The sequence below is a fragment of the Manis pentadactyla genome, chromosome 13, assembly GCF_030020395.1.
Source record: "Manis pentadactyla isolate mManPen7 chromosome 13, mManPen7.hap1, whole genome shotgun sequence".
Classification (NCBI taxonomy): domain Eukaryota; kingdom Metazoa; phylum Chordata; class Mammalia; order Pholidota; family Manidae; genus Manis; species Manis pentadactyla.
The window spans coordinates 93,057,146-93,081,331 of NC_080031.1; the positions used below are offsets into that span (position 1 = coordinate 93,057,146).

The window sequence follows — 24,186 nt, forward strand, 5'->3', positions numbered from 1 at the left end:
CACAACCTAGAAATAGCAAAAAATTAAGGAAAAACTAGGTATGACATTAATGCATAAAACATGTAGATGTTATTTTATCACTTAGTACTATAAAATCAATAGTAGGCTATTTGTAGTTGTTTTTGAGGAGTCAAAAGTCGTATGTGGATTTTTGATTGCATGGGGGCTGGTGCCCCTAACTTAGCTCTGAGGTTAAGGGTCACCTGTATATATGAATATTGAGTCATTATTTGTAAAACCGAAACTACTATATGCCAATTATACCTCAATTTTTAAAAATTTGAAAAACAAGCTTGACTTCAAAGGCATTTCTAAAAACACAGTAAACTGAGGCATCAAATTATTAAAAATACCTTGTTACAAATGACCCATATTTATATATTGGCCAGTCTAAACCCTTCATGTTGACGCTGAAGCCCCCGGCATTGTTAAGTAAAAACCTGGTGCTTCAAGGAAGTAAGTTCAGAAGTACAAGGAAAAAATTAGAGTAGGAACCTTAGACCTCAGAGAAGGGAAGGTTGGCAGTAGACATTCCTATCATGATCCCATAGGTACTACCCCAACCATTAAACATTTCTTCTATCCTAATTTAGTAAAGTGTCTCTTTAATTCCTAAAATTCCATTAATCAAGCCTACAAAATTAACAAATATTCTTCATGAAGAACATGAATAACTTCCAGAAGGGAAAAGAGTTAGCAATCATTAACTTCTTAGTAAGAAATCATGTATTTTTTTTTCCCCCTATATCCTGAGATTAGCAGCTCTGAGGGAATGAGTTTCTGATGCAGGAGAAAGTAAACCAATTTGGGAACTTGAAGCACTTGCAGGGAAATGATAAGTGGCTTAGATACTACAGCAGCTATGGGAGATTGGAAACGGAAGGGAAAATAAGGATGGTAGACATTTTAATCTCTACAGCAACACCACTAGGCTTAGGAAAAACCATCTTTTTTTCAAAGGCTCTTTCAAAAAAACCTCATTATCACATATAAGATAGTTTAACTATTCTGAAGGTACATTCACTGTATATGGGCTGCATCATAAGCCAAAGCATAATTTATGCAGTGATTCTACAGTAAAATTTATTTCAGCTTTCTTAAATTCCTAGTTAATTTAGGAACGCAGCCTTGTTATATTGGTAAATGCTACCCATGAATAATATAGGGACCGGCAGGATTTCACTATTTGTCATACATGAAAAATCTATGTATTTTATGTTTAAAATACCCAAGCAGAGAAAACTCAAACCTCTGTGTAAAGCATTTACGAAATGGGGATACTTTTAACAAAAAAACAACCTGTATATATATATATATATGAATCATGAATTCTATAAAAAATATTTCTACCTGGCAGACTGCGTAGTATCAAGGGTTTTTTCCTGCTAAATTAAGTAACATTTACCATGTGAGTATCTATAGGCAAACAAAAAAGTTTTGAAACAAATTGATAACCAATTTGGGTCTGGAAATCTCTGCAGAGGTTTCTTCCCTAAATCTTCCCAATCAAATCATTCTTTTGCTCCAATTAAGATTAACACAAATATAAATGCTTAATAGCCTTAATTCTCATAGGCTGAGGTTTGAATATTTACCTCATTTGATAAGGGAATATGTTAGCCAATTTCAAGACTCCTCAAGACTTGCATTAAAAATTAAAACCTCATCAGGTTTAAATCCTATAAAATTTTAATTCCTGTGTTTGTGACTCATTAAATAGCTCTTGGAAACAGGACTTTCCAAGCTGATTTTTCAGTTAGACATTAATCTTAAATGAAGTGTGTATGTGGTTTTATTAAACAACCTGTCACAATGGACAAACTGGATGCCTTTCCATGAATGCTACTTTACCACCACTGACATGACCCAGTGAGATAGAACACAATATTTAAAATTTAATGAAATTCCAACAGTAAACATTGCCTATGGGTTTTGGTTTCCAATACCTGCCTATAGTTAATACTTATTACCTGGTTCAACAATTACAGAAAAACTTTTAAAGTTAAGAAAAGTTCTGAATTTGAGGTATATAAAGAATAAACATTAAGAGTAAAGTAGTCAAGATATCCTTTTACTCAAAAAATCACTTCAAAGAGTTGACTTCCATGTACAAAAAAGACAAGATCAATCACATCACTGGACACAAAAGGATATTCCAAAGGTCTTTAAAAATGGTAATTAATCTCAAAAAGGAAAACTAATTTTAACTTTTATATTTCATTCATTATTAAGACCATACTTGCTTAACAAGATAATTATGCTGATACAAAATATACAGTATTTACACTTAACTGTACAAAATAATTTAATGTTTACAAAAATAACAATGTTTAGAGTTGACTGACACAGTCTTAAGGAATCTCTTCTAGAGAAGTATATAGTAAGACCACAGATTTCCATTTCACTTGATTTTTAATAAGTCAAAGAAAGGATGCTGCAAAGCATCATCCAAGGTGATTCTTTTCACTGGATCATACTCCAGCATTCTTCGAACCAGGTCAAACAGTTTCTCATGTTCTTCATCATGACAAAGCATAAATTCCTGGGGGGAAAAAGTTTTTGTTTAAGAAAAGTATTTAAAAATAGTTAAAACATTTTTAAACATTTCATCTTTTTTCTTTTACCTTTAATGGTTTGCAGCGTCTCCTAACATATCTACCAGCAGAACTATGTTCGTCCCAATCTAGCTGGTTATGGTGAAAATACTTGCATTTTCTACAGGAAAAATATGTCTGGATTAGTGAAAGTAACAAAAGATCCACACATTTACCCTGTCCCCACTGGACAGATGCAAGTATAAGCATCTCTACCCATATACATACACACATGCATATGATTTTTAAAAATCCTAGCCAACAACTGTGTATCAGACACTTCCCATAATACCTTCCTTATTAATCTTGCACTATCTGAGGTTTTAGCATCCAACCTAAGCTATTCCCAAATAATACATATGGGAAAATGCCAGCTTTAAAAGTAGAGGAACCTAGATCCATTACTGTCGATTCTGACTTTACGAGATCTGGAATGGGGCTGGAAATCTCCTGGGGTGTTGTGGTGAAGCTATGTTTAGAAACTACTGTAGTATCTTGTCCAAAGACATGCAGCCAGTTAGCAATAGTATGAAAATCAAACTTCGATTTGATACAGAAACAAGCTCTTTTTACTATACTATGTATTATTTTTACATCACCTTAGGAAAACATTTATGCAAAGGTTAACCTGAGTGTAAAAACTAAATACCACTTTGTTTATAGTCAATCACAGGTAAATATTGCATTGCTTTTTAAAACTTGCTATTATGAAAAAAAAAACCCTCTAAATCTGCAGTCCTCGGAACAAGCAGTAACAACAAACTTGGGTTTTTTCTGTAGTTTGACTATAGACCATGGCATATACCCAACCAAAGGGCTCTAACCTTAAAGCATACCTTGTTTTCTGAATCATGTGGGTTGGAATGGGTCCTAATATTCGTTCCATCATTGCTAGGTGTTCTTTACTATCATGAGTCTAGAAAAACACAGGAAAAAGAAATTTAGTACTTTCCATTTCCCTATATGCACAATAAAGGAAAACACAAGAAAATGGTGTTCACATAAAGGATTAGATTAGACATCTGCACAATTTACATTATATTCTACCTCCAAGATGGAACCATACTGAACAAACTCAATTATCTGCTGCAAGCCCATTAAAATTAGTCTTTCTGAAATGGATTATGGCTCTGTATAGCAGATGCCACATAATCTGCTTAATGTAAAACCAAACAATTCCCTTATTTATTTGTATTTCTTGCACTATTTAACTGAGGAGTGACTGGGGCAAGATCACCAGAAAAACTGTCTCCTCATATAATCAGGTGCTTACCCAAATTAATTTTCCACTGCTCAGTGAATAGCAACATATTAATATGTACTAATAAAAATACAGTCCCAGTAATTCTCACAACAATCCTGAGCTAGGTGTGTGGGAATTTGAGTTTCAAACAGGTTAAAATATTAGCTCAAGGTCACACAGCTCAAAAATGAGGAAAGTTAAGCTATGACCACAAGTCAAAACTCACATTCTTAAATTATATAAGTAATAGAGTTTTGGCTAAAGTAGAATAGAGAAAACTGTCACACTTAGAGATGAAATAATAACCTAGAGCAAGGCTGGCAAACTTCTTCTGTAAATGGCTAGACAGTAACTTTTAGGCCTGGCTGGTCACAAACGTTCTGTTGTATATTCTTTTTCTTGTTTTTAAAGCAGGCATCAGGGAGGAAAAGTTTGCCAACCCCTGGTTCTGGAGAGCAGAGGTTGTATGTAATGCTTTTTAAAATTTATCAACTACAGTGCCTAGCGTGTTACTTTTAAAACATTAAGCCCTTAGTTCATGACAGGAATAACTAATACTAGTTCCACATTTTTAAAAAGTTCCTTAGTTGAAGAGTATTTTTGGAGGGTAGAATTCAAATGTAAACCATACCTCAAACCAATGTTAATAATCTCACTTCACTTAAGGCCTTAGAGTGATTTTATAATCACAAATCATTTGAAGCATCTATTTTAAGTGACAAAATGAAGAGCACACACTTTGCTCAAGACTTACAGCTCACCACGACAAAACCAGACACCGCTTACTGGAACTGACTGGCAACCATGGTTCTAGGTATCAAACTTGTCTATAAACTCAGTCCTTTTAACAGGATCTCTTCAGATTAAACACAGGAGCAGCCCAGTGAGATGCCCCACAAGCAGTGAACACACACATTCTGCAACAGCCACCCTAGTGCCTCTTAACTCACCAGCTTCCTGACCCCACCCCCAGTCCTGCATGCCCTAACTTCAAATCAACCTCAACATTGTAAGCCAGTACCTCCCAAACTTGCTACCCCACAGCACAACCGCAGAACAGAACACAACACCTTGATCACATCACAACCCTTACAGTTCAGTGGTTGCCACCACCTGAAGTTTTCAAGACTTTTAATTTCAGATGTAAGTAAAATACTGACAGAAAAAAGTGGAGACCTAAATAAGGTTTCCTACTTTTGTTTTGCCAAGTAAGGACTTTTATTTAAAAAGCCAATTACCAATAATTATAATGATCATTTCATACAAGGGACATTTAATACCAAAAACACAGAAGGGATAATTTCTAAATAAAGGCCAGATGGCAACCCTACAAAATCATTTTCATTCTGATCAGATTACATTTCGGGTATCACTGACTTCTAGGATAAAAGAAACACCTTTCTACAGCACGCAAGTCCATTAGGAATCAGTCCTTGCCTATTATCATTTTCCCATTTATGCAGGATAGTCTGAAAGTACTATTTATTCTTCCCTGACTAGAGTATGTTCCTTTACACCTCTACCCACTTTTGGATACAATTTCTTTTTCCTGACAGGGCACCACACTCTCTAGTTTTCTGACAAACTTCTATCCTCCTCCTAGCGTTGGCTTTAACTCTCTACCTCCTCAGTGACACCTTCTCTAAGGAAATTTAAGTGTTTACCTTTCCTGGGTTCCCATTACACTGTCTACATTTTTCCATTACAGCAATTATGACATTATACTTCTAATAGTCTATCTTTTTTGCATGAATTCCTTGAGGACAGAGATGTTGTCTTTTCATCTTTATATACTTAGTGCCTAGTATATCACAGATGATTAATCTTTAAAACTAAATACAACTTACTGTTCATGAATTCTTTTATAAAAAGGAGCGAATGACTTGTTCATGACCATAATTGATAGTCAACATAACCAGAACAGAATTAGAATTGGTCACAGTAACACTAATGTAAATTTATGAAGGAGCTCCCTAATAAAAAGGAAACATGAGACAGTATGAACCATGTGTTAAATACTCTACTCACATGCAAAATGAACTATGACTGTTAAGAGTAGCACTTCATTAAACTATGCTTTAGGAGAACGATGACCATTTTTGCATACACAAGTTTTAATCTTAAGAATAATGAGACTACAGCCAACTTTTCAATACAGGAGTCAAAATTTTAACATTGTCTTTAATATTTAAAATTCATTATGAATTATTAAATTCTATTTACTAAAACATACCTGGAAGACTGTGAAACCAAGGTAATATTCAATAAGAATGCAACCTATGCTCCAAACATCGCAAGGCTGAGACCAACCTAAAGCTAAGTAAAAACAAAAACATTTTATAATGCAACAATTTTATTTGCCAATATACTAAATCCTTCCCTATACGGCTGCTTTCTTTACCTAGCCTATTTGGGAGAATATGACAGCAAACTTGGGGTTTACATTTTCAGTTTTATATATACTCAATAGGCTCTCATAGTCCTCCACAACATCCTTACATCAACTTACAGTATTTTAACCTGTGGGATGGAGCATTTTATGTCAAAGAGGGACTAGTAAATACTTTCAAAGTATAACTACAACTGTACAAATATTCCATAGTGTCTGAACCGCTCATACAATGCAGGGCACTGTTACAGCCATTTCATGGTTGTTGCAGGAAATTTTACATTTTATTAGTGCAAATATAAGTCAACAACTATCCTCTGGATGTAATTACTAACCACTTATCAACTATCATCAGCTTGATGCAAGAATTCATCTCTTCTATTAAAACAAATACTAGTTTTACATAAATTATATAAGAATAATAATGGATATTTTGAGCAGTTTCATCTATAAACCGAATTAAAGAGCCATTTAAAGTTCACAAAGAGGTATCTATGTATGTACTTTCAGGCTGTCTATGTGATTATATGTACTTTCTCCTTCAGAATTCTTAATGGCGATACTATTCAAGAAGAATAAAATATCTAGCCTTAAGGCTCTAATTAATTGGAAAAAAGAAACTAAGCCATACAAGATCTTTTAAAGATAAAATATTTAGTAAAATAATAATGTATAAATGTATAAAACCTACTTTAAAAGATATTTCAATTGCTTTCAGTAATACCACTGAATAAAGAAAAAGGAAGAAACCATATATTCAAGGGATTTGATTATGATTTAGCCATTTTGTCAAATCTAAGTGTCTATACACTTGAATAAATGGATAATTCTATATCTCTCCAAATAATAGCACTTGGACTTAAGATGCAAGTTTTCTTTTCTAGCCACTCCTACCTCCCAGTCCAGCTCTTTCCCAGGTGACTGCAATCGTCTGCAGCACACCACCCCAAAGCACCACATTCTGATGAGTCAAGCCCTTATACTCCTTGGAATTCTCTCCACCTCTCCCAACTCTGTTCATTACCAATAGCCAAGATGGGGCCCTCCTCAACTGTATGTAGTACAGGACATCTTCCTCTCCATCTAATTCTGCCTTAATCCTCAGGATTAATACTCCACAAACACATACAGGACCCTTCTAATGTCCCCATGTCCTCAAGGCCAATAACCCCAATTTTGGATTTTTATCAACTATCTAGCCCAGCCACACTCAGAACTGCGTTATTACTAAGAATTACTATATTTTGCCCAACCTAGAAGGCTATTAACTAAGATAATACCACTGTTTTATATATCAGTTAACAAAGAAAGAAATGCCAATTACTTTGTTATGTTCTCATATAAGTTAAAATGTGGGGAAAAATTTGCATCTTGAAATGGGTAAAACACCGGAGAAAGTTTATGCTCTGAAAATACTTCTGTCCACAACTCTTCTCACACTTTCTTTGACCCTCCATTGTAGCCTTCAGTCCTCAACCACAACACACTCCTTCTAAAGTACTGTAATATAGCAGCTCCTCTCCAACAACACTACGCAAAAATCCTATCATCCACTTCAAAGGTAAGGTCTAAACCTGTGTTCCAATGTGGTTGCCGCTAGCCCCAAGCAGCTACTTAAGTCTAAAATGTAAATGATATTAAGTTCAAAATTCAGTTCCTCAGTCACATTAGCCTCATTGTAAGTACACAGTATCCCACATGTAGATAATGTCTACCATTTTGGACAGTGCAGATACAAGCTATTTCCAACACTGTGAAAAATTCTGTTGACCAGCACTGTGTAATATGCTTAATTTCCTTCCCACGTAACCAATCCTCATCATTAGTTTGCTTTCACATTCTTATTCTGAACTACCAAGCTTATTTCATTTAACTATCTCCTAATAGCACCTGCTCTGAACTTTTCCTAAGCCCTCAAGCTCACCTCTGACTTCCCTGCTTTCTTAATAGGACCTGATCTCTAAAAAAAATGCATATTCCTTTACTGAGTCCCCTCTGATTTCAAAACTCTACACCTTAACTCATTTTCTTTTCCAGCCTTTCTCATGTCAAAGGTTATTAAAGCTCTCCGCTTTGACTAGCCTCTCTTCTCGAGTTCCTTCCAACCGTATCTAGATATCTTAACAACCAAACCTGTAGCATTTTTTCATCACGCTTTTGTGATGAAAATAGGTATCCACATTACTCCAAAATCACACCATTGACTTAGCCAATAGAGCTTGTTGAGTATGATCTCACTAACTTGTTCAAAAATCACCACCACCTAGAATATCTTTAGAAGGTATCACATTTTTCCCACTCAGGTAATATATTTATAGCAACATACAGGCAATTTTTATGAAAACAGAAAGCATTTTCTGTATACTGCTAAGAAAAACACACCCATCTCCCCCACCTGACCCCTAATAAAAGAAGTGGAGAACAAAAATATTTTCAATTACAATTATCAGGAAGAGGCTACTGACCCAAAATGACCTCTGGAGCTCTGTAATGCCGTGTAGACACCAAAGTACTATGATGTTCGTCATCGTATGTTGCACTTCCAAAGTCAACAACTTTGATATCTGTGTTTTTCAAAGTGCGTTCATCACGTTTCTAGAAATACATTTGAGTAAACATGGAGATCAATAAAGATAAGAGATATTTTATAGCACTATCCAAAAAGCTTGCAGATGAATTATCTTTTTGATTTTCAACATTATCCCATAAGGCAAAAGATTATATCCTTTTTGCGTTAAACATCAGGATGTAATGAGCCTCAGAAGTGAAATTTCTCATTTAAGCATCACCAAGCTAAATTTAATTTTAAAGACCACCATCAAAATTAAAACAAGTTTTAACTTACCATTTTAGAATTATATTTGACTACATAGTCAGACTGCACAAATAAAATATTTTCAGGCTTTAGATCTGTATGAGTTAATTTATTATGATGCAAAACTACAAGAGAATAAAAAGACATTATTAGTTTCACTTACAAATTTAATCTGTACTGGAGGGAAGGGAGACTTAGTAGTGGACACGGGTTTCATTAATACATGTAATATGTGTGTTTTAAGTCAGTGTTGTGGTATGTTGTTTGTATAATAAAAACTTTGGTTCTCTGGTGTTTAAAGATTTATCAAGTATACTTACAATTTATTGACTGGCAGATCTGATATGCCATCTGCCTGATGTGGTCAATCTGGAAGGGCAGAAAGCTATTTTCTTTAATGAAATCATAGGTACTAAGTCCCAGCAGTTCAAAGACAATACAAACATGACCATGATGATCAAACCATTCTAGCATCTGGACACAGCAGCTAAAATAGATCAAAATAAAGTAATTCAGTTCACATATTATTTCATGTAATATGATGGATTACAGTTAAAGTTTTTACTTACAAGATACTATTGGGATCAGTACTATTTAAGTGCTCCAATACTTGGATCTCTGAACGAGCTGCTTCACGGTATCGACCTACATTTTTTATGATTTTTACTGCTACACGCATGCCATTCCTTAAAAACAAAATTAAGAAGAAAACAGTAAATGTACAGAAGCAGGATGAAGACATTTATCCTCCAAAGCATAATCTTACTGAGTACCAATTACTCTATGCTATTTTTTTCCTAATAATCTTTCAGGACATAGTATATCAGATTCCACATAACATTTTTATATGGAGCAATGATTCCCTTAAAACTTACAAATTATAATGTTTGTTTCCAGAATTTTTAATTCACTTAGATTTTATAAAAAAGTTAAGATAAAAATAAACCTCAAACAGAATATACTACGGCTGAAAGCATTTGCTCATTCACCAGGACAGACCCACTCTGCCAGATAGTGCATAGGTGCTAGTGAGGAAAGACAGCTTTTCCCTACGTACCTCACTGTCTAATGGAGCAGATGTGAGTAACTTACCACAAGGTTAGAAGTGCTTGTATGAGGTACTACAGAGAGCTGGGAAAGCCTAACAACAGGGGTTAGGGGAACATAAACTTCTTCAGAGAAGAAAGAGGTGACACACAACTGAGCCCTGTAAGACAGCTATCGGTTTGTCAGATTTGGAAGAAAAAGGGAATGGTCAGGCAAGGGGACACCATCAATAAGTCATGAAGCCAAGAAAATGCGCAGCACATTCACTGATGCAAGTAGGTAGAAACAGCTACAGTGTAAGGAAGGCAGTGAGCTTAAGGTTGGGGCCTTTGTCAAGACTTCCTAAAAAAGTACAGAGCTGTGAATATCCTGAGGAAATGATTTCCAAATCTCCACTTCCTTTTGTCCTTTTTCTACTGTCTTCCTCAAGAGCCAGCATTCACATCCTTCTTTTTTACTATGATCCTTCTGTCTTACAGAAGGAATGAAAACCTCATTCACACCTCATTAGTGTATTATGTGTCCTAGGCTGTAAAAAATATCCTTGAGGCAAAGGAATTTTTCTCATGGCTGATAGCAAACCTCTTTCCAAGTACGGTGACTTCCAATTCATTGTGTTCAACAAGGCCCCAATGAAGCTGTGGGCTGATAAATCACTAAAAAAATGTTTTGATGATAATCTATGATGTTTGGCATATATCACAAGACTTAAAAAGAACTGCTATAAAATTGCTACGACAGAACTCCTTCTAGTCTCATCTACTTAATTATATGACCAAGTTTTCTCAGTGCCTACAGCTACAATGAAAAATGGAAAAAAGGGTTAGCTAATGCTAACACAGGAATCATACTACAACATAAAAATGTATCAAACCAACTGTTATATGCCTTAAACTCAGTGTTATTATGTCAACTACAACGCAATTTTAAAAAAAGAAAAACGGAAACAAACTTAATGACAAAACATCTTAGATGTATTTATTTATGGATATATATACACATTTTTTAAAAGCCCCAACCAACCCAATAAAAGATGTATTTCCAATTAATTTTATGTTTTAGGTCTATTAAGTATCAAAATTCCTTATAGATTTGTACTTGATCAATTCAATATTATTAATTATAAAATCTCAAATACTCAGTGTCTTGGAATCTCTAGAAATTATAAGAGGACATAAATGGAACTACTGGTGAAATCTGAGTAAGTTCTGTAGATTAGATGCAAAAATTTGAAAATATGACATATGTATGTATGTAGAGAGAATAATAAAGCAAATACTATAAAATAGTAACATTTTAGTAATAGTAAAATACTTCAAAATATTTCAAGATTTTACTTTAAGTTCAATTTTTGTTGCAGAGAAGATAGGGTGATATAAGATCCTTAGCATGACAATCTTTATGAAAAGTGGAATGAAAATAAGTTAAAAGACAAAACATATATATAACCATTCAAGCAGAGTTTGTTCAAGGATAATGGTAGGTGCTGAGCTGCTATAGTATTTAGATTCCCTCAAACATATTCAAAGAGAGGGAGGTTTTTTGTTTTTCTTTTAAATTAACATCTATAATAAGCTGAAAATTACATACTTCTCAACTATTTTATGATGAAAAAATTGAGATGCCAATTTAGAAATGTGCGGTTTCAGTAAACTGTTCTTAAGAGGTTCACTTAAAAAAAGTTTACCAACAACAAAAGAGAGTTCCTGGAGGAAAATGTTAAAATGAGGCAGAGAGGATCAGATCACAAAGGGTTTAGTAAAACTTAACAAAGAATTTAGACTTCATTATGTAGGCTTTAAGGAGAATTTCTTTGTAGTTTAAGAAGCTAACTCTATCTTGCAAATATTATCCTTTGGGAATAAAGGTTTTTGAACCAAGATTAGACATGATTTACTGTCTATGGAATTCAAAAGTAAAGCACTCCTAACTTCTTAGAAAGTTCTAAGTTCTGGGAAATTCCTTCACTTTAACATCCACTTTAATTTCAATGAACTCCATCATACAGAATTTGTCAGTGTCCGTGATCAAAATAACACACTCAAGGTAAATATATCATATTGTTTAAGAAATTCTGAATATTTGTAACTTTTAGGAGAACATGTGACTACCACTTAAAAATACCATTCCATCTAAATTATGGATCCATCAAATATCTGAATGTTCAAAAAAAAAAAAAACTTACATGACATGATCAATGCACTCTACAACTTTGCCAAAGGCCCCTTCACCCAAAGTGTCCACGATTTCATCTAAAGTGAGGGGAGAGAAAGAGGTATAAGTACCTGAGTACAAATTATGTAGTTATTCAAACAATGAATATTTAAGTGTGGAATATTTTCAAACAATCTCTATCAAAGCACTCAAATTATTTTCAGCTGCTTCAAAAACAATTAGATAGAGCTATTTTTTTTTGCTCTAATCTCAAATTCCACTGATTATTTTGGAACTTTAGAAATATTTAAATTCTACAGAAAAGAAGAAATACAAAAGAACAACAAACAAACCCACAAAAAACAAAACAAAAAAGCAATGAAGAGTTCTTTAGCCCCCCGCTGACAAGTTAAAAGTGTTGAAAAATATTCTATACATCTTGCTCTTAGAACGTCTCCACTTTGACAGATCAGGTGACCCTCCTCATCATCCTCTATACTCCTGGATCTTTTCCTTCGGTGGCTCTTCTGGAACGGCAAGTGGGCGGCACCAAGATCATCCAGTCAATCAACATATCAGAGTGAATTCAGGGCAGAATACGCAATTCATTCAGCGGGGAGATATTCAGGCATTCAGATAAGCACCAGGCCACGAACAGTTGGCAGGAGCAATTTCAAATTCAGTCCCCAGAAATTCACAGGGCACAGTTTATGTTACAGAAGAAAAACATGGCAAGGAACAGATTTTCAGATAAGATACTTCAAGTGGCAATAGAAAACAACACAATTGTCTCTTTAAAATACTGATTTAATAGAAGTCTGAAATTTAAAGAATTCAATGTCATGATCTAGTCTCTTGGTAGCATATGCTGTGAATCGAGATGTCTAATTTGTCCAAAAAATGTTTTAAAATGTCAAGATTAGTTGAAATTATTTAGCAATATTCTTAAATATACATGACTAAAATAAAAGGGGAAAAACAAAGGCTAGTTTTCTTCAATGTTCAATCTAATCAAAGCTAGTTCTACTGAAGAAAACTCAGGGAGAAAAACAGTAATTCAAAGTTTACTGATCAAACAGGTGAAGATACCTAAGTGTAAATACAGGGCAGGCTTTTTGACTATTTTCCATTCAGCACCCATTTTCCAAACTTCAACGGAACTGTAGAGCAATGATGCACTGTGCTTTGGGACTGTGTTATATACAGGATAACAACATTTAATTATCTACCAGTGCAACTTTCAGGATTTGTTTCCAAGTATCAGGAAAGGGGTTCTTTTTAAGTAAAAAAATGTTTAAGAAAAACGAAAAGATGGGTGCCTCATCATTTCATAAGGTTATATTACAAAACATAAAAATTATTTTCGGTTTTAAAATCAAGGAATTCATGGTCTGGACTGCAGAAAACAAGTAAATGTGGGCAAATGAAGGCTAGCTAATAAATAAAGATCAGTTATGAGAATTTGGAGGTTTCCTTTAAGGATTCAAATAATATAAACACAATTATAATATATCCAAATAGTATTACATATAAACTTTTCCAAATTTATTGGCTCATTAAGAGCTTTTACATACAAATAAGTATCCACCCAAAAGAAAAATATAGTCAATCATACCGAACGTGACTGATGACTTGAACAGTGTCTATTACGCTTCCTTTTAGGACTGCTTCTCCTGCTATGGACTGAAGATTTACTGCAGTGGATTCGATAATTTTCAAAGTCTCTGTGATAATGTCTATGAATATATCCTTCACAGTTGTCATTTCTGTATTCTTCAATGTACCTCCGATCCTGATATTCTCCCTCATTCAAGGACCTTGCTTCTAAATAATGACTGCAAACACATTAAAGCATTTCAAATTATTCTCCTCGTTCTCAAATAATGAAGTGCAAAACATTCTCTCATCAATTCCTGGTTTAAACAGCTAACTTAAGAAAAAAATTTAAATTAATGAATTATAATTTACACTTATCTCACAAAACTTAAAAAATAATTTTACTTTAACCAAAGAGTAAATGAGTTCATATTTCTCTGTTGCATAGATTGCTGTCAAGAACCTCACATCAAGGAAAAAAGAAAGTTTGAGTCAAATCATTCAATTATGTTTACTTGATTAAATGTCGCTGTACCTTCTGGACAAAGTTAAAACCAAAACTTCACAAAATTGCTCTTCTGAAGTTCATTTTGTCTTATGATATATTCATCTGTGACTAAGCTTTCTTACTTTCCCCGTAAAGCCACAAGCAATCAGAGGCCGGCAAAAACAGGATTACTTTCTCTTTTAATGTAAATGCACTTCAGATATTCCTGGCACACAGACTTTGTTCATGAAAGGTGCTGAAGAGCTAGAATCTTAAATGTATTCCAGCCCTTTCATTTTACAGATGACAAAATTAAGATTCCTAGAAGGAAAATGATTTGCTATGGGACAGTTTTATTACATAAATCACTTATTTCCTCTCCCGTTTGTATTTCTAGCTTTCTGTTATTTCTGAGAAGTAGACAACGCAGCTTTTGAAGGTCGCCTCCTGTGCCAAAAACATCTAAACTATTATCTCCCTCAAACGAGAAAAAAATCTTGCAATTGCTTGCCTCAGATTACAATAGACACACACCCTACTTCCCTTTGCATTTCTAACTTCCTGTCATTTCTGCTTGCAGAATACACAAGATTTCTACATGGGAAACAGCATCACCTAGTTGCCATAGTGCTTAACTTCCAACTCTACAGATCCCTTGAAAATCTGATAAAAGACATGGACCTCTCCCCCTAAAAAGTGCACAAATGTAGGAACAAAATTTGGCAAAGTATTTCAGAGAGGTCATGGACTACAGGAAGTCAAAGGATCCCAGTTAAGTAGCCTTGATCTGATGAAAAGAAAAGGACATCATTCAACTGGCCCAGTTTCCCATCCCGCTCTCTACCTGGGATGAGTGTCCTCTTCAACAAAGTGCGAAGCTTCAAGAGGGACGCACATGGAGCACTTAAGGAGAGAGGGGACACTTGCCCAGTCAGACAAATCAGCTAAAATAATCCTGAGAAGCAATGGAGTAACAGATAGTGACTAGATTGCCCTCACCAACCTCTTTTGTTTCCCAAAATTATGCCGTCACCCTTTTTCCCAGGGGGCTGATTTAGGCAGAAATAAAGAAGCATTTCTCAAACTGGTATTCAACAGGACTGGCATCAAGCCCAGGATGGGAAGATGCCGGAACCCCCCATTTCTTTCCCCCAGTGTCAGTCTTAAGTTCTAACATTGGGGAAATAACTGAGAAAATTACCATAATACTGTGGATCTGGGCAGGTACCTGATCTATAATCTATAATACATCAAGCCAGAAATTACCATACTCTTAAGGACAGCCAGTTTAATTCTGTAAGTCATCCTTCCCATAACTGCCCAAAATCTATTAGAAAAAACTAACACTAATAATCTTTAGCTGGAATAGTGCATGAAATTTAGAGCCGTCAATAATCCATGAACAATCTATAGAATAATAAACATGAGGTGAAGTTATACCATGAGGATAAACTAAAAAGATGAGGACGTCTTCTACCTATAACAACTGAGGATTAGAGATTATATAAACAAAGTCTATAAAGTTACAAAGGCATGGACAGAGTGGACAGGAGGAACAGATTGATTTAATTTCTAAAAATATCCCCTGAATGTCCAGTGACTATTTCACTGTAGTTCTTCAAACCAGCAAGGAATAAAGAGGCTATGGGCGTTTCCATATAGGTCCTATGGAAGATAAAAAATATATATAAGGCAGAACCCTTGACAACAAACGATGAACTATTTGAGATTACACACATAAAAATAAAGCAAAAATCAACAATGCAGGAAATGGTGAAAGGCTGCATAAAGTGCTCAGTGTCACAGAGTAGGGAAAAAACTCAAACTGCTTTAAATGGTTAGAAAACTTCATAGAAAAGAAAGGAAGCATTACATTTTTAATGGGAAGTCAGGATTTGGACAAAGTAGAAGGCAGAAGAAATGCCAGGGAGAAGAATGGAGTACTACCATCTTATACTTATAGAGCACTTTTAGCCATGATGGCTTCAAGATGGCTATTTAAATAGAACTCAGGAAACATTAAGTAGACAGCCCAGCAAGAGTAATTTTCACACAGGGGAACACAGGCAAATAAATAAGCTGGAAGAGATCACCCAAAATTTCACGTGCCAGGCTAAGGAGTTTAAAACGGTGTTTCTCAAAGGGTAATCTGTCTATCAACATATCAAAATTGGGAATTAGTATCCCTGGGCCCCAGGTCAGACTCACTGAATCTAAATCTAGTAATATACGTTTTAAACATACCTCTGAGGTAATTCTATTCACACTAAAGTTTGAGAATCATTGGCTTAAAACTTGATACTCCATGTTAAAAGAAGACATCTAAGGATTTTTACCACAATATACAAAGGTGGTGTTTTAAAGCCACATCAGTTTTCCTAATATACTGTCCAGAATTAAGGCTATCGGAAGGGAAACCAATTCATAGGCTACCAAAAGACAAATCTTTGCAATGTATGTATGAAAAAAGGCAAAATAACTGATAAACAATAAAAGCTCTTATAAATCAGTAAGAAAAATACACCTTAATAGAACAAATAGGCTAAGAACACAAAAATAATGTCCAAGTGGTTAATAAATACATGACAGTGGACAAATTCACTAGAAAGTTAAAAATTTGTATTAAAACAAAACACTACTCTTGGTATTTCAAAATAGTCAAGACTGGCCACAGCATGAGGGAACATGTTATAGGAATATAACTTGGTACAAATTCTACCTTTCTAGAAAAAGGTGTGAATATGTAGCAAGAGCCTTATAAAAAGTTCACATCCTTTAAACTGAAAATGTCCCTTCTTAGAATCTATTTTCAGGAAATAATCAGACTTATATACAAAGACATTTTTAAGAAAAAATACTTAGAAATAACTTTACATCCAAATAATGGGGGGCTAGCATCCTAAAAAGGTTATCTCCAATATACTTTTTTGCATTCTTTGTAAAGTTTTGAATCTTCAAAAAGTCTATTAGAATATTCCAGATTATGGAGAGCAACTACCATCAGGCAACTCTGGTGCCAATGTCAGAGACGTTAATTGGCCTCATGGTTAACTGGACTGACTCAGTATTGTTAATGTAATTAATTATGAACATGAACGAAATGTTCATCACTCAAATCACACTTCCTTTCTACATATATAAAGCATAATGAACTTATAAATGACTACTACTATGATGTTAAGCTGACAGACATTTTGCATTTATTCACAGGGCACAGAGGTTTTTCTATAATACATTAATTAGCTCAGGTCATTGAAATCCTGGCATAAACCCTCCCTCTTCCCTGACATGAGAGTGTATGATGGAGAATGATTAGTCTGCACTGACTACCAACAAGATCACTATCCTGCAAAACAAATCTGTTTTGCATGGAGAAAGAAAAAAAATTACATAGTGTTTTTTAAAGTAACCCCAGCAAGCTAATTTAGAAAGTAATCTGGCAAACAGTCTCAATGGAACATCCGTACAAAACAAGGAGAAAACACACAACCAACAAAACAAAAGAGAAAGAAATTCATGGAAGACAGGATGAAAGTAAATCTCACCTAGCCTTTTTAAAATCATTTTAGGAACTTTACAACTCCTTTAATTCTGTAAAAATGTATCACCTCCAAATTTTACACCCATTAAGAATACAATAAAACAGGACACAGGATGTCAGAAAATTTAACTGAGACCCTTTCTGGCTCAATAAATTACTGGCTACTGCAAAGGAATGATTCTTACAGTAACCAAGCTTCTAAAATCCCGAACACATCTATTGGCTTTATCTACAAATATAACCTACAGAACATAGTAAGTGACTCATCTCCAGACACTCTGACAGTCCCAAATAACACATGCCATTTCCCCATCTGGATTAACATTCTTGGCCCTTCATTATCTCTCATTCATGGAACCCTAAATGACCACCCCAACATCCACGTCTCCCTCCCACACACACATTAAAGGCATTCACTGGGTGTCATACTGTCACTATTAACTTTTTGTGGGTCTCATCTCCCTACTACATTACTGGCAGCTGGGACTCAAATCAACTATCTCCCACCACTCCCAGAGAGACACAGATATATGAGGGTAGGAACAGCTGTAGCCTCAGCACCACTACCCTTAACAGTTACTCATTAATCTAAGCAAGTATTCGACTGAATTAAAAACAGTCTGACACATGAAAGCTATATAAGCTAATAACACATCATCACAACTATTAGTGTTAAAATGCTACTAGTTCAAAAGCAATTTACCAATCAGATACTTTAAATTGGTGATGTGGTTTACAATGTCTGTTCTCTTGTGTACTACTGTTGGACTTCCTCTTCCGTTTATGACTTCCACTGTAGCTTTCATGTCCCCAGCTTTCTCTGCTATACCAGTCAGGACAGTGAATTCTTTTGGAATGCCGCATCTGGTAATAGGAATGGAATGTGAGTTGTAGAGAAGGTTACAGATGGTTATGTTTAAGGTATTACACATTAATATTATTTAAATATAAACATCCAGCACATGTAGTCACACAAAAAGGCTCTCAATTTTTGTCGGTAGCGTTTCTCAAGGCACGGGGCACTATTTCACTGGTATGTCAGATGATTGTTAGGTGGCATAAAGATCTTGTGTTAAATGATGAACAACACTGAAACCTTATTACATTTTCTTTCAATTATTCTGAATACATTCTTAATGCTGGTCTTCAGCTAACCCCCAACTGCCAATTAAAAAAAAAAAAAGAGTGAGGGTTCAGGCTTAGTATCTGGCTAGAAATTATTAACTTTGATTTCAATTTACCTCCTTCTTTTTATGGTAAGTGATTATTGGCCTCCTAATGAAACTGATATGATTTCTTAAAAAAAATGTTAACTTCAAAATGTGGGCTAAAGAGAAATATCACAAGTGTCACGCAGCTCTGGCAAAATACTGTAATACAAATAAACCAATCAGAGAAACTATTACAGATACTAAATATAGGGGATGACTTTGTTTTAAAGGTAAAGGCCATTAATGAAGCTTCTTTTTCTCAAACACTTCAGGGTTCCTTTTGCTAAATCTCAGAATGACTCCAAGCTTTGGTGGAAAAAAAAAGGAGGTGAGTATAACACAGTACTCAAGAGACAAACTGAAGGATTATATAAAATTATTTTATCTACCCAACAAATTTATTTTCAGATCATCCTGCAGTTATTCTTTTTTTTTCGAGAGGGCATCTCTCATAGTTATTGATCAAATGGTTGTTAACAACAATAAAATTCTGTATAGGGTACTCAATGCACAATCATTAATCAACCCCAAGCCTAATTCTCAACAGTCTCCAATCTTCTGAAGCATACCGAACAAGTTCTTACATGGTGAACAAGTTCTTACATAGTGAATAAGTTACATGGTGAACAGTGCAAGGGCAGTCATCACAGAAACTTTCGGTTTTCATCACGCATTATGAACTATAAACAATCAGGTCAAATATGAATATTCGTTTGATTTTTATACTTGATTTATATGTGAATCCCACATTTCTCCCTTATTATTATTATTATTTAATAAAATGCTGAAGTGATAGGTAGATGCAAGATAAAGGTAGAAAACATAGTTTAGTGCTGTAAGAGGGCAAATGTAGATGATCAGGTGTGTGCCTGTAGACTATGTGTTAATCCAAGCTAGACAAGGGCAACAAAACATCCATGGATGCAGAAGATTTCTCTCAAAACAGGGGGTGTGAGGTTCTAAGCATCACCTCTGTTGATCCCCAATTTCTCACCTGATGGCCCCCCTGCAACTGTGCCAGTCTTAGGTTGTTCCTCCCTTGAGGAATCTTACCGTCTCTGGCTAACCAGTCATCTTCCGGGGCCATACAGGGAAATGTAAAGTTGGTAAGTGAGAGAGAAGCCTTATTGTTTGAAATGGTTAGCTTTTTATTTCTTTGCATATTTATGCCCTGTGGCTTCTATGCCCAGCATTTGTTTTGAGGTATCTTTACCACTTGGAAGAATTATGATACTCGGTAAATTTGATATGAGGCACGAATTCTACTTAAGGGTTATAATTAGGAAGGAAGAAGAAAAGCTATAAAAGTAGCAGATGGAAGAAAACATGGGAAGATTGATTATTTCTTTGACATATCTTCTTGTAGAGTAACATAAGCGTGTATAGGTTTTAAACTACTAATTAAATCAGTTATTCTTTAAGTTATATTTGTTGTACATCTGGGGTGACTGAAGAAACTAACCTATGAGGATGCATACTACTACAGTGAAATCAGCTGATAATGGTGAAAATTCCCTTACTCAATCTACATATAACCTCTAATGCACAGGTTCCTTCCAGGCTCAGGATCTGTGTTCTAACAATGTAATCCCTAATTGCCTCTCCCCATCTTAATTCTTTTACAAAACAGTTAAAGTTTCTAACAGTAGTGTCCAAAATGCTGAGCAAACAAGGTGAGTTTCCTAAGCAGCAGAGCTGAAAAAGGTAAAATGGAACAAAACCAGCTTAGTTAACCTCCTTCAGCTTGCCCAAACGACTAAACTCAAGTAAAAATCTAAATGATTTCATATAGATTTTAAAAAAGACTTCGCAATGAAGCAGCTCCAGTTCTTTGGGAGGTATTCCATAAGAAAATGTATGTATCATGCCATCAGAGCCTGATGCCAACAAATACTCATCTTTGAACTCACTGCTCTTGCTGATTCTAATTCTATGCCCATTAAACATCCTTCTGGTAAGGTAAACTCTTTTAGCTTGCTTTAAAAAAGGAAGAGAAGGCATTGGTCAGGTCAAGCAAAAAATCCCAAAACAGTTAGGGTTCTCACTGGAAATTGGTAAGCAAGCATTCTGGTTTGATATAGAGTCGCTTCAATATGGGAAACTGAAATGAATGACACTACAAATTAACCTGAGGCAAAGGGCCATCAGAAAAACCAGCAAAAAAATAAAAAATAGAACTATGTGTGTATTTGTGTGTATATATATTTCTAGTGGAATTCTTCTGCCCCTAACTTCAATTATCTAAATTGTATTTTAACCACATAAGGAACACTTTAAAAACAGCTTGGTTAAGTGTTCTTAAATCATAGCAAGCAAAATTACATCTGATGACTGAGGGTTCGTTACTATGACCATCATTATGCAGTTTTTGCAAAACATATGTCTGTTTTGGCTTTGTTTTTTCCTTCTGTCAGTCTGCCACAAGCAGCTCACCTCTAACAACGCAAAAATCTCAGTGATCAGTTATCAATATGCAAATACTAAAATATAAGCATCTTGGGAGAGCCAAGTATTTCTCTAATCAAGTTCACTACTTTAAAGTTAGTACAGCTGCTAGGAAGTTTTCTCCTATACTAATCTTAATAATTATCTTCTCAGGAGGCAAAGAGGATGACTTCAGACCCGCCTTCTACGGCAAAGTTCTTTCCTTCGCAAACACAAAAAAGAAAAATCGTCTAGAATTATTACACTACCTCTAAAAAGGATTCTACAAATCAGCAAATAGCTTTCAGTAAAAGTATCAGACACAGTGGATTCTTACGTTTATATCCCTTTTAGAAATCTGATTCTCTACTGCCCTTTAATATCCACCAATTTTATGCTATATATATGGCTTAAAATACAGGACTAGACTTAAAATACAGGACTAGACCCGTGTAAAGTTCCCATTACACGGGTCCAGGAGATCTGCATTTAACGGATAAAAAAGAAGCTTGTGGGCGTGAGCCTATGGCACACAATCATACAAGCTTACCAATAGAGCAAAACCAGGTGGCTGGCCTGGTCGGTTTGGAGGGCTGTTTCCCAAGGATCAAATAAGCATTCAAGGATAGTAATCAAGGATAACAAGGTGCAAAAGTACATGAGATATGCAGATCTGCTGCAACAATGGTACGCTCCACCTTAGGAAAAAACAAGTGTCGCACAAAGGACGAACCTCCCCATATTTCTACTTCTCACAAGCACTAGCTAAATTCCAACACCGGGATCGCAAAAGTGCAGCTCTTCGGACGCCCGGGCCCCACCCCCGCCTCCCCGCCCCCAAGGCACCGAGCCAGGACCCTCGGCGCAGTCACCTGTAGTGGCAGATGTTTGACTCCGGTAACCCCCACCGCACCGCCATTCCCTTTGCAAAGGCCACAAACGGCATCCAGAGCAGGGCTTCACCCCCGACACCAGCCCCAGGGGAGGCTCTCCACGGGTCTCCGACAGGGCCTCACTCCGGCCGGCGGGACCAGCGGGGATGAGCCGAGGCCTCCGCCGCCGCGAAGCTGGCGGCTAGGGCCCACCGACAGAGGCCAGCTGCAGAAGCGCGGCCTTCCCGCCCCAACGCTTTAAATCTACCCTGACACCAAAACAACTCTAAGTTTTAAAGGCCGCCAGCGGAGCTGTGTCCCGCAGGAACCCCAGTCGCCGAGGCTCCGATTTCGGTCGTTTCTCCGACACCTGGCTTCGAGACGTAAAAGGCTGGAAAAACCACCCAGCCTCGCACACCCCGCCCGGAACCTTACCTCCGCAAAAGCAAGAGGCCCTTTGGCCGAGAAATGCCGCCAAAACCCCCCCTTCTCTCTCCAATCGCTCCGACATACACCCGAGAAAAAGGCTGCTGCGCCGTCTCCCTACAACGCCCCAAGCGGCCTCTAGCACCACCTACGCGGCGCGAACGCGCCTGCGTAACAGAGCCTCGCGCGCTCCCGCAGGTACCAGTAAGAGGCGGGGCACCGTGAGACGTCAGGGGCGAGCCCGGCCCTCCATTCTGCGGCTGCGCGACCCAGGCAGGCCCCGCCCCGAGGCTTGGTTTGGCCGAAGAGTACCTCAAACGTTGCCTTCGTTCCGGGAGAACCGGGGTGACTCCGAGAGGGAGCACTTGTGCCCTGCCCCAAGGCTGTGGCACATGTCTGCTTCTTCAGGTTAAGTTACTCTGATCACGGCCCCCACGGCTCTAGCCATGGTACCTCTGGCCCCGTTTTTGGCGCCCCGCTCAAAGTGGCTTTGGCTTGCTGTCCCTCTATCTCTTCCGGGGCCTCGACGCCAGACAGACCCAACACGCAGTACATAAACCCCCAAACTCGCCCTGTGCCAGGCCTGGGCTCGTGAACAGGATACGAGCAGTCAGCCCGCTTGGAGCTTCCAGTCTGAAATGGAGCTGGATAAACAGAGCGCCTTAGGGTTACGAGTCTCTTTAAGGGTTGTGCTTCTAATTAGAACCCAAAAAATGAAGTGTCAACTGACTGCTTATAAGGTTCTTTCTGTTAGGTTCCCTGCTTTCTTTCTGGACAGGTGTCGTAACTGGAAGCCTCCCTAACGAAATTTTTCCCATTGTCCTGTGGGTAGATTATATTTATCCAAGGCACAGTAATTTCTGCAAACTAGAGAGCATCTATTAAGGGGCTTCCTTACCTTCAAAGTATTTTGCAGTTCTAAGATTACCCGTAGAGTTCCCATTGTGAGTATGTAGAGTGAGAAGAGCGCCAAAATTTGAGCCCCGGGGAACACGTGAGGGACAGAGGAAAAGAGCCTGAGAAAGACCGATCAGAAGGAGAGGAGTGTTAGGCTGGAGGAAGGAAAAACAAAGACATGCAAACAGAACAGAGAGATACCATAAAGGAGAACAGACCAGACCCCAAGGTCCTTGCCTTATATGGAAAGGGGGCAGCTCTTCCTGAATTCCATCCTTCTGATGTACCAACTAAGACCTGGATGTCAGCCTCCTCCCTCTTAGAAGGAAAAAAGTTTCTAGCAGTCTATTATGTCATCTTTAGCCAATCATACCTCTCCATGCCCCCTAGGACAGCTTGCCCACTCCTCCCCCTCCTAACCCCTTATAAGCCCCCACCTCCCTGACCAGGGGGTGACTTTCCTAGCCTGTGTTTCAGACCAGGGAACATC

General features: G+C 36.8%; 1 protein-coding gene across 4 annotated transcripts; it reads right to left on the reverse strand.

Annotated features, from left to right (window-relative positions):
* Window positions 1–1,875: 1,875 nt before the first annotated feature.
* On the reverse strand, window positions 1,876–22,965 carry CLK4 (CDC like kinase 4). Of its 4 annotated transcripts, XM_036927837.2 has the most exons (14): window positions 22,809–22,965; window positions 18,570–18,730; window positions 15,170–15,280; window positions 13,858–14,077; window positions 12,679–12,769; window positions 12,274–12,340; window positions 9,611–9,727; window positions 9,362–9,528; window positions 9,072–9,166; window positions 8,692–8,821; window positions 6,071–6,153; window positions 3,431–3,510; window positions 2,625–2,715; window positions 1,876–2,542 (listed from the first exon to the last, which is right to left on the reverse strand). In XM_036927837.2, the coding sequence occupies exons 2-14, from the start codon at window positions 18,728–18,730 to the stop codon at window positions 2,402–2,404; spliced, it is 1,554 nt and encodes a 517-aa protein (XP_036783732.1). In that variant the 5' UTR covers window positions 22,809–22,965; the 3' UTR covers window positions 1,876–2,401. The 4 variants fall into 4 exon arrangements, with proteins under 4 accessions (XP_036783732.1, XP_036783733.1, XP_036783735.1 ...); XM_036927838.2 differs by lacking the exon at window positions 15,170–15,280; XM_036927840.2 differs by lacking the exons at window positions 15,170–15,280; window positions 22,809–22,965 and adding an exon at window positions 17,720–17,792 and having other exon boundaries at window positions 18,576–18,672.
* Between the last annotated feature and the right edge of the window lie 1,221 nt (window positions 22,966–24,186).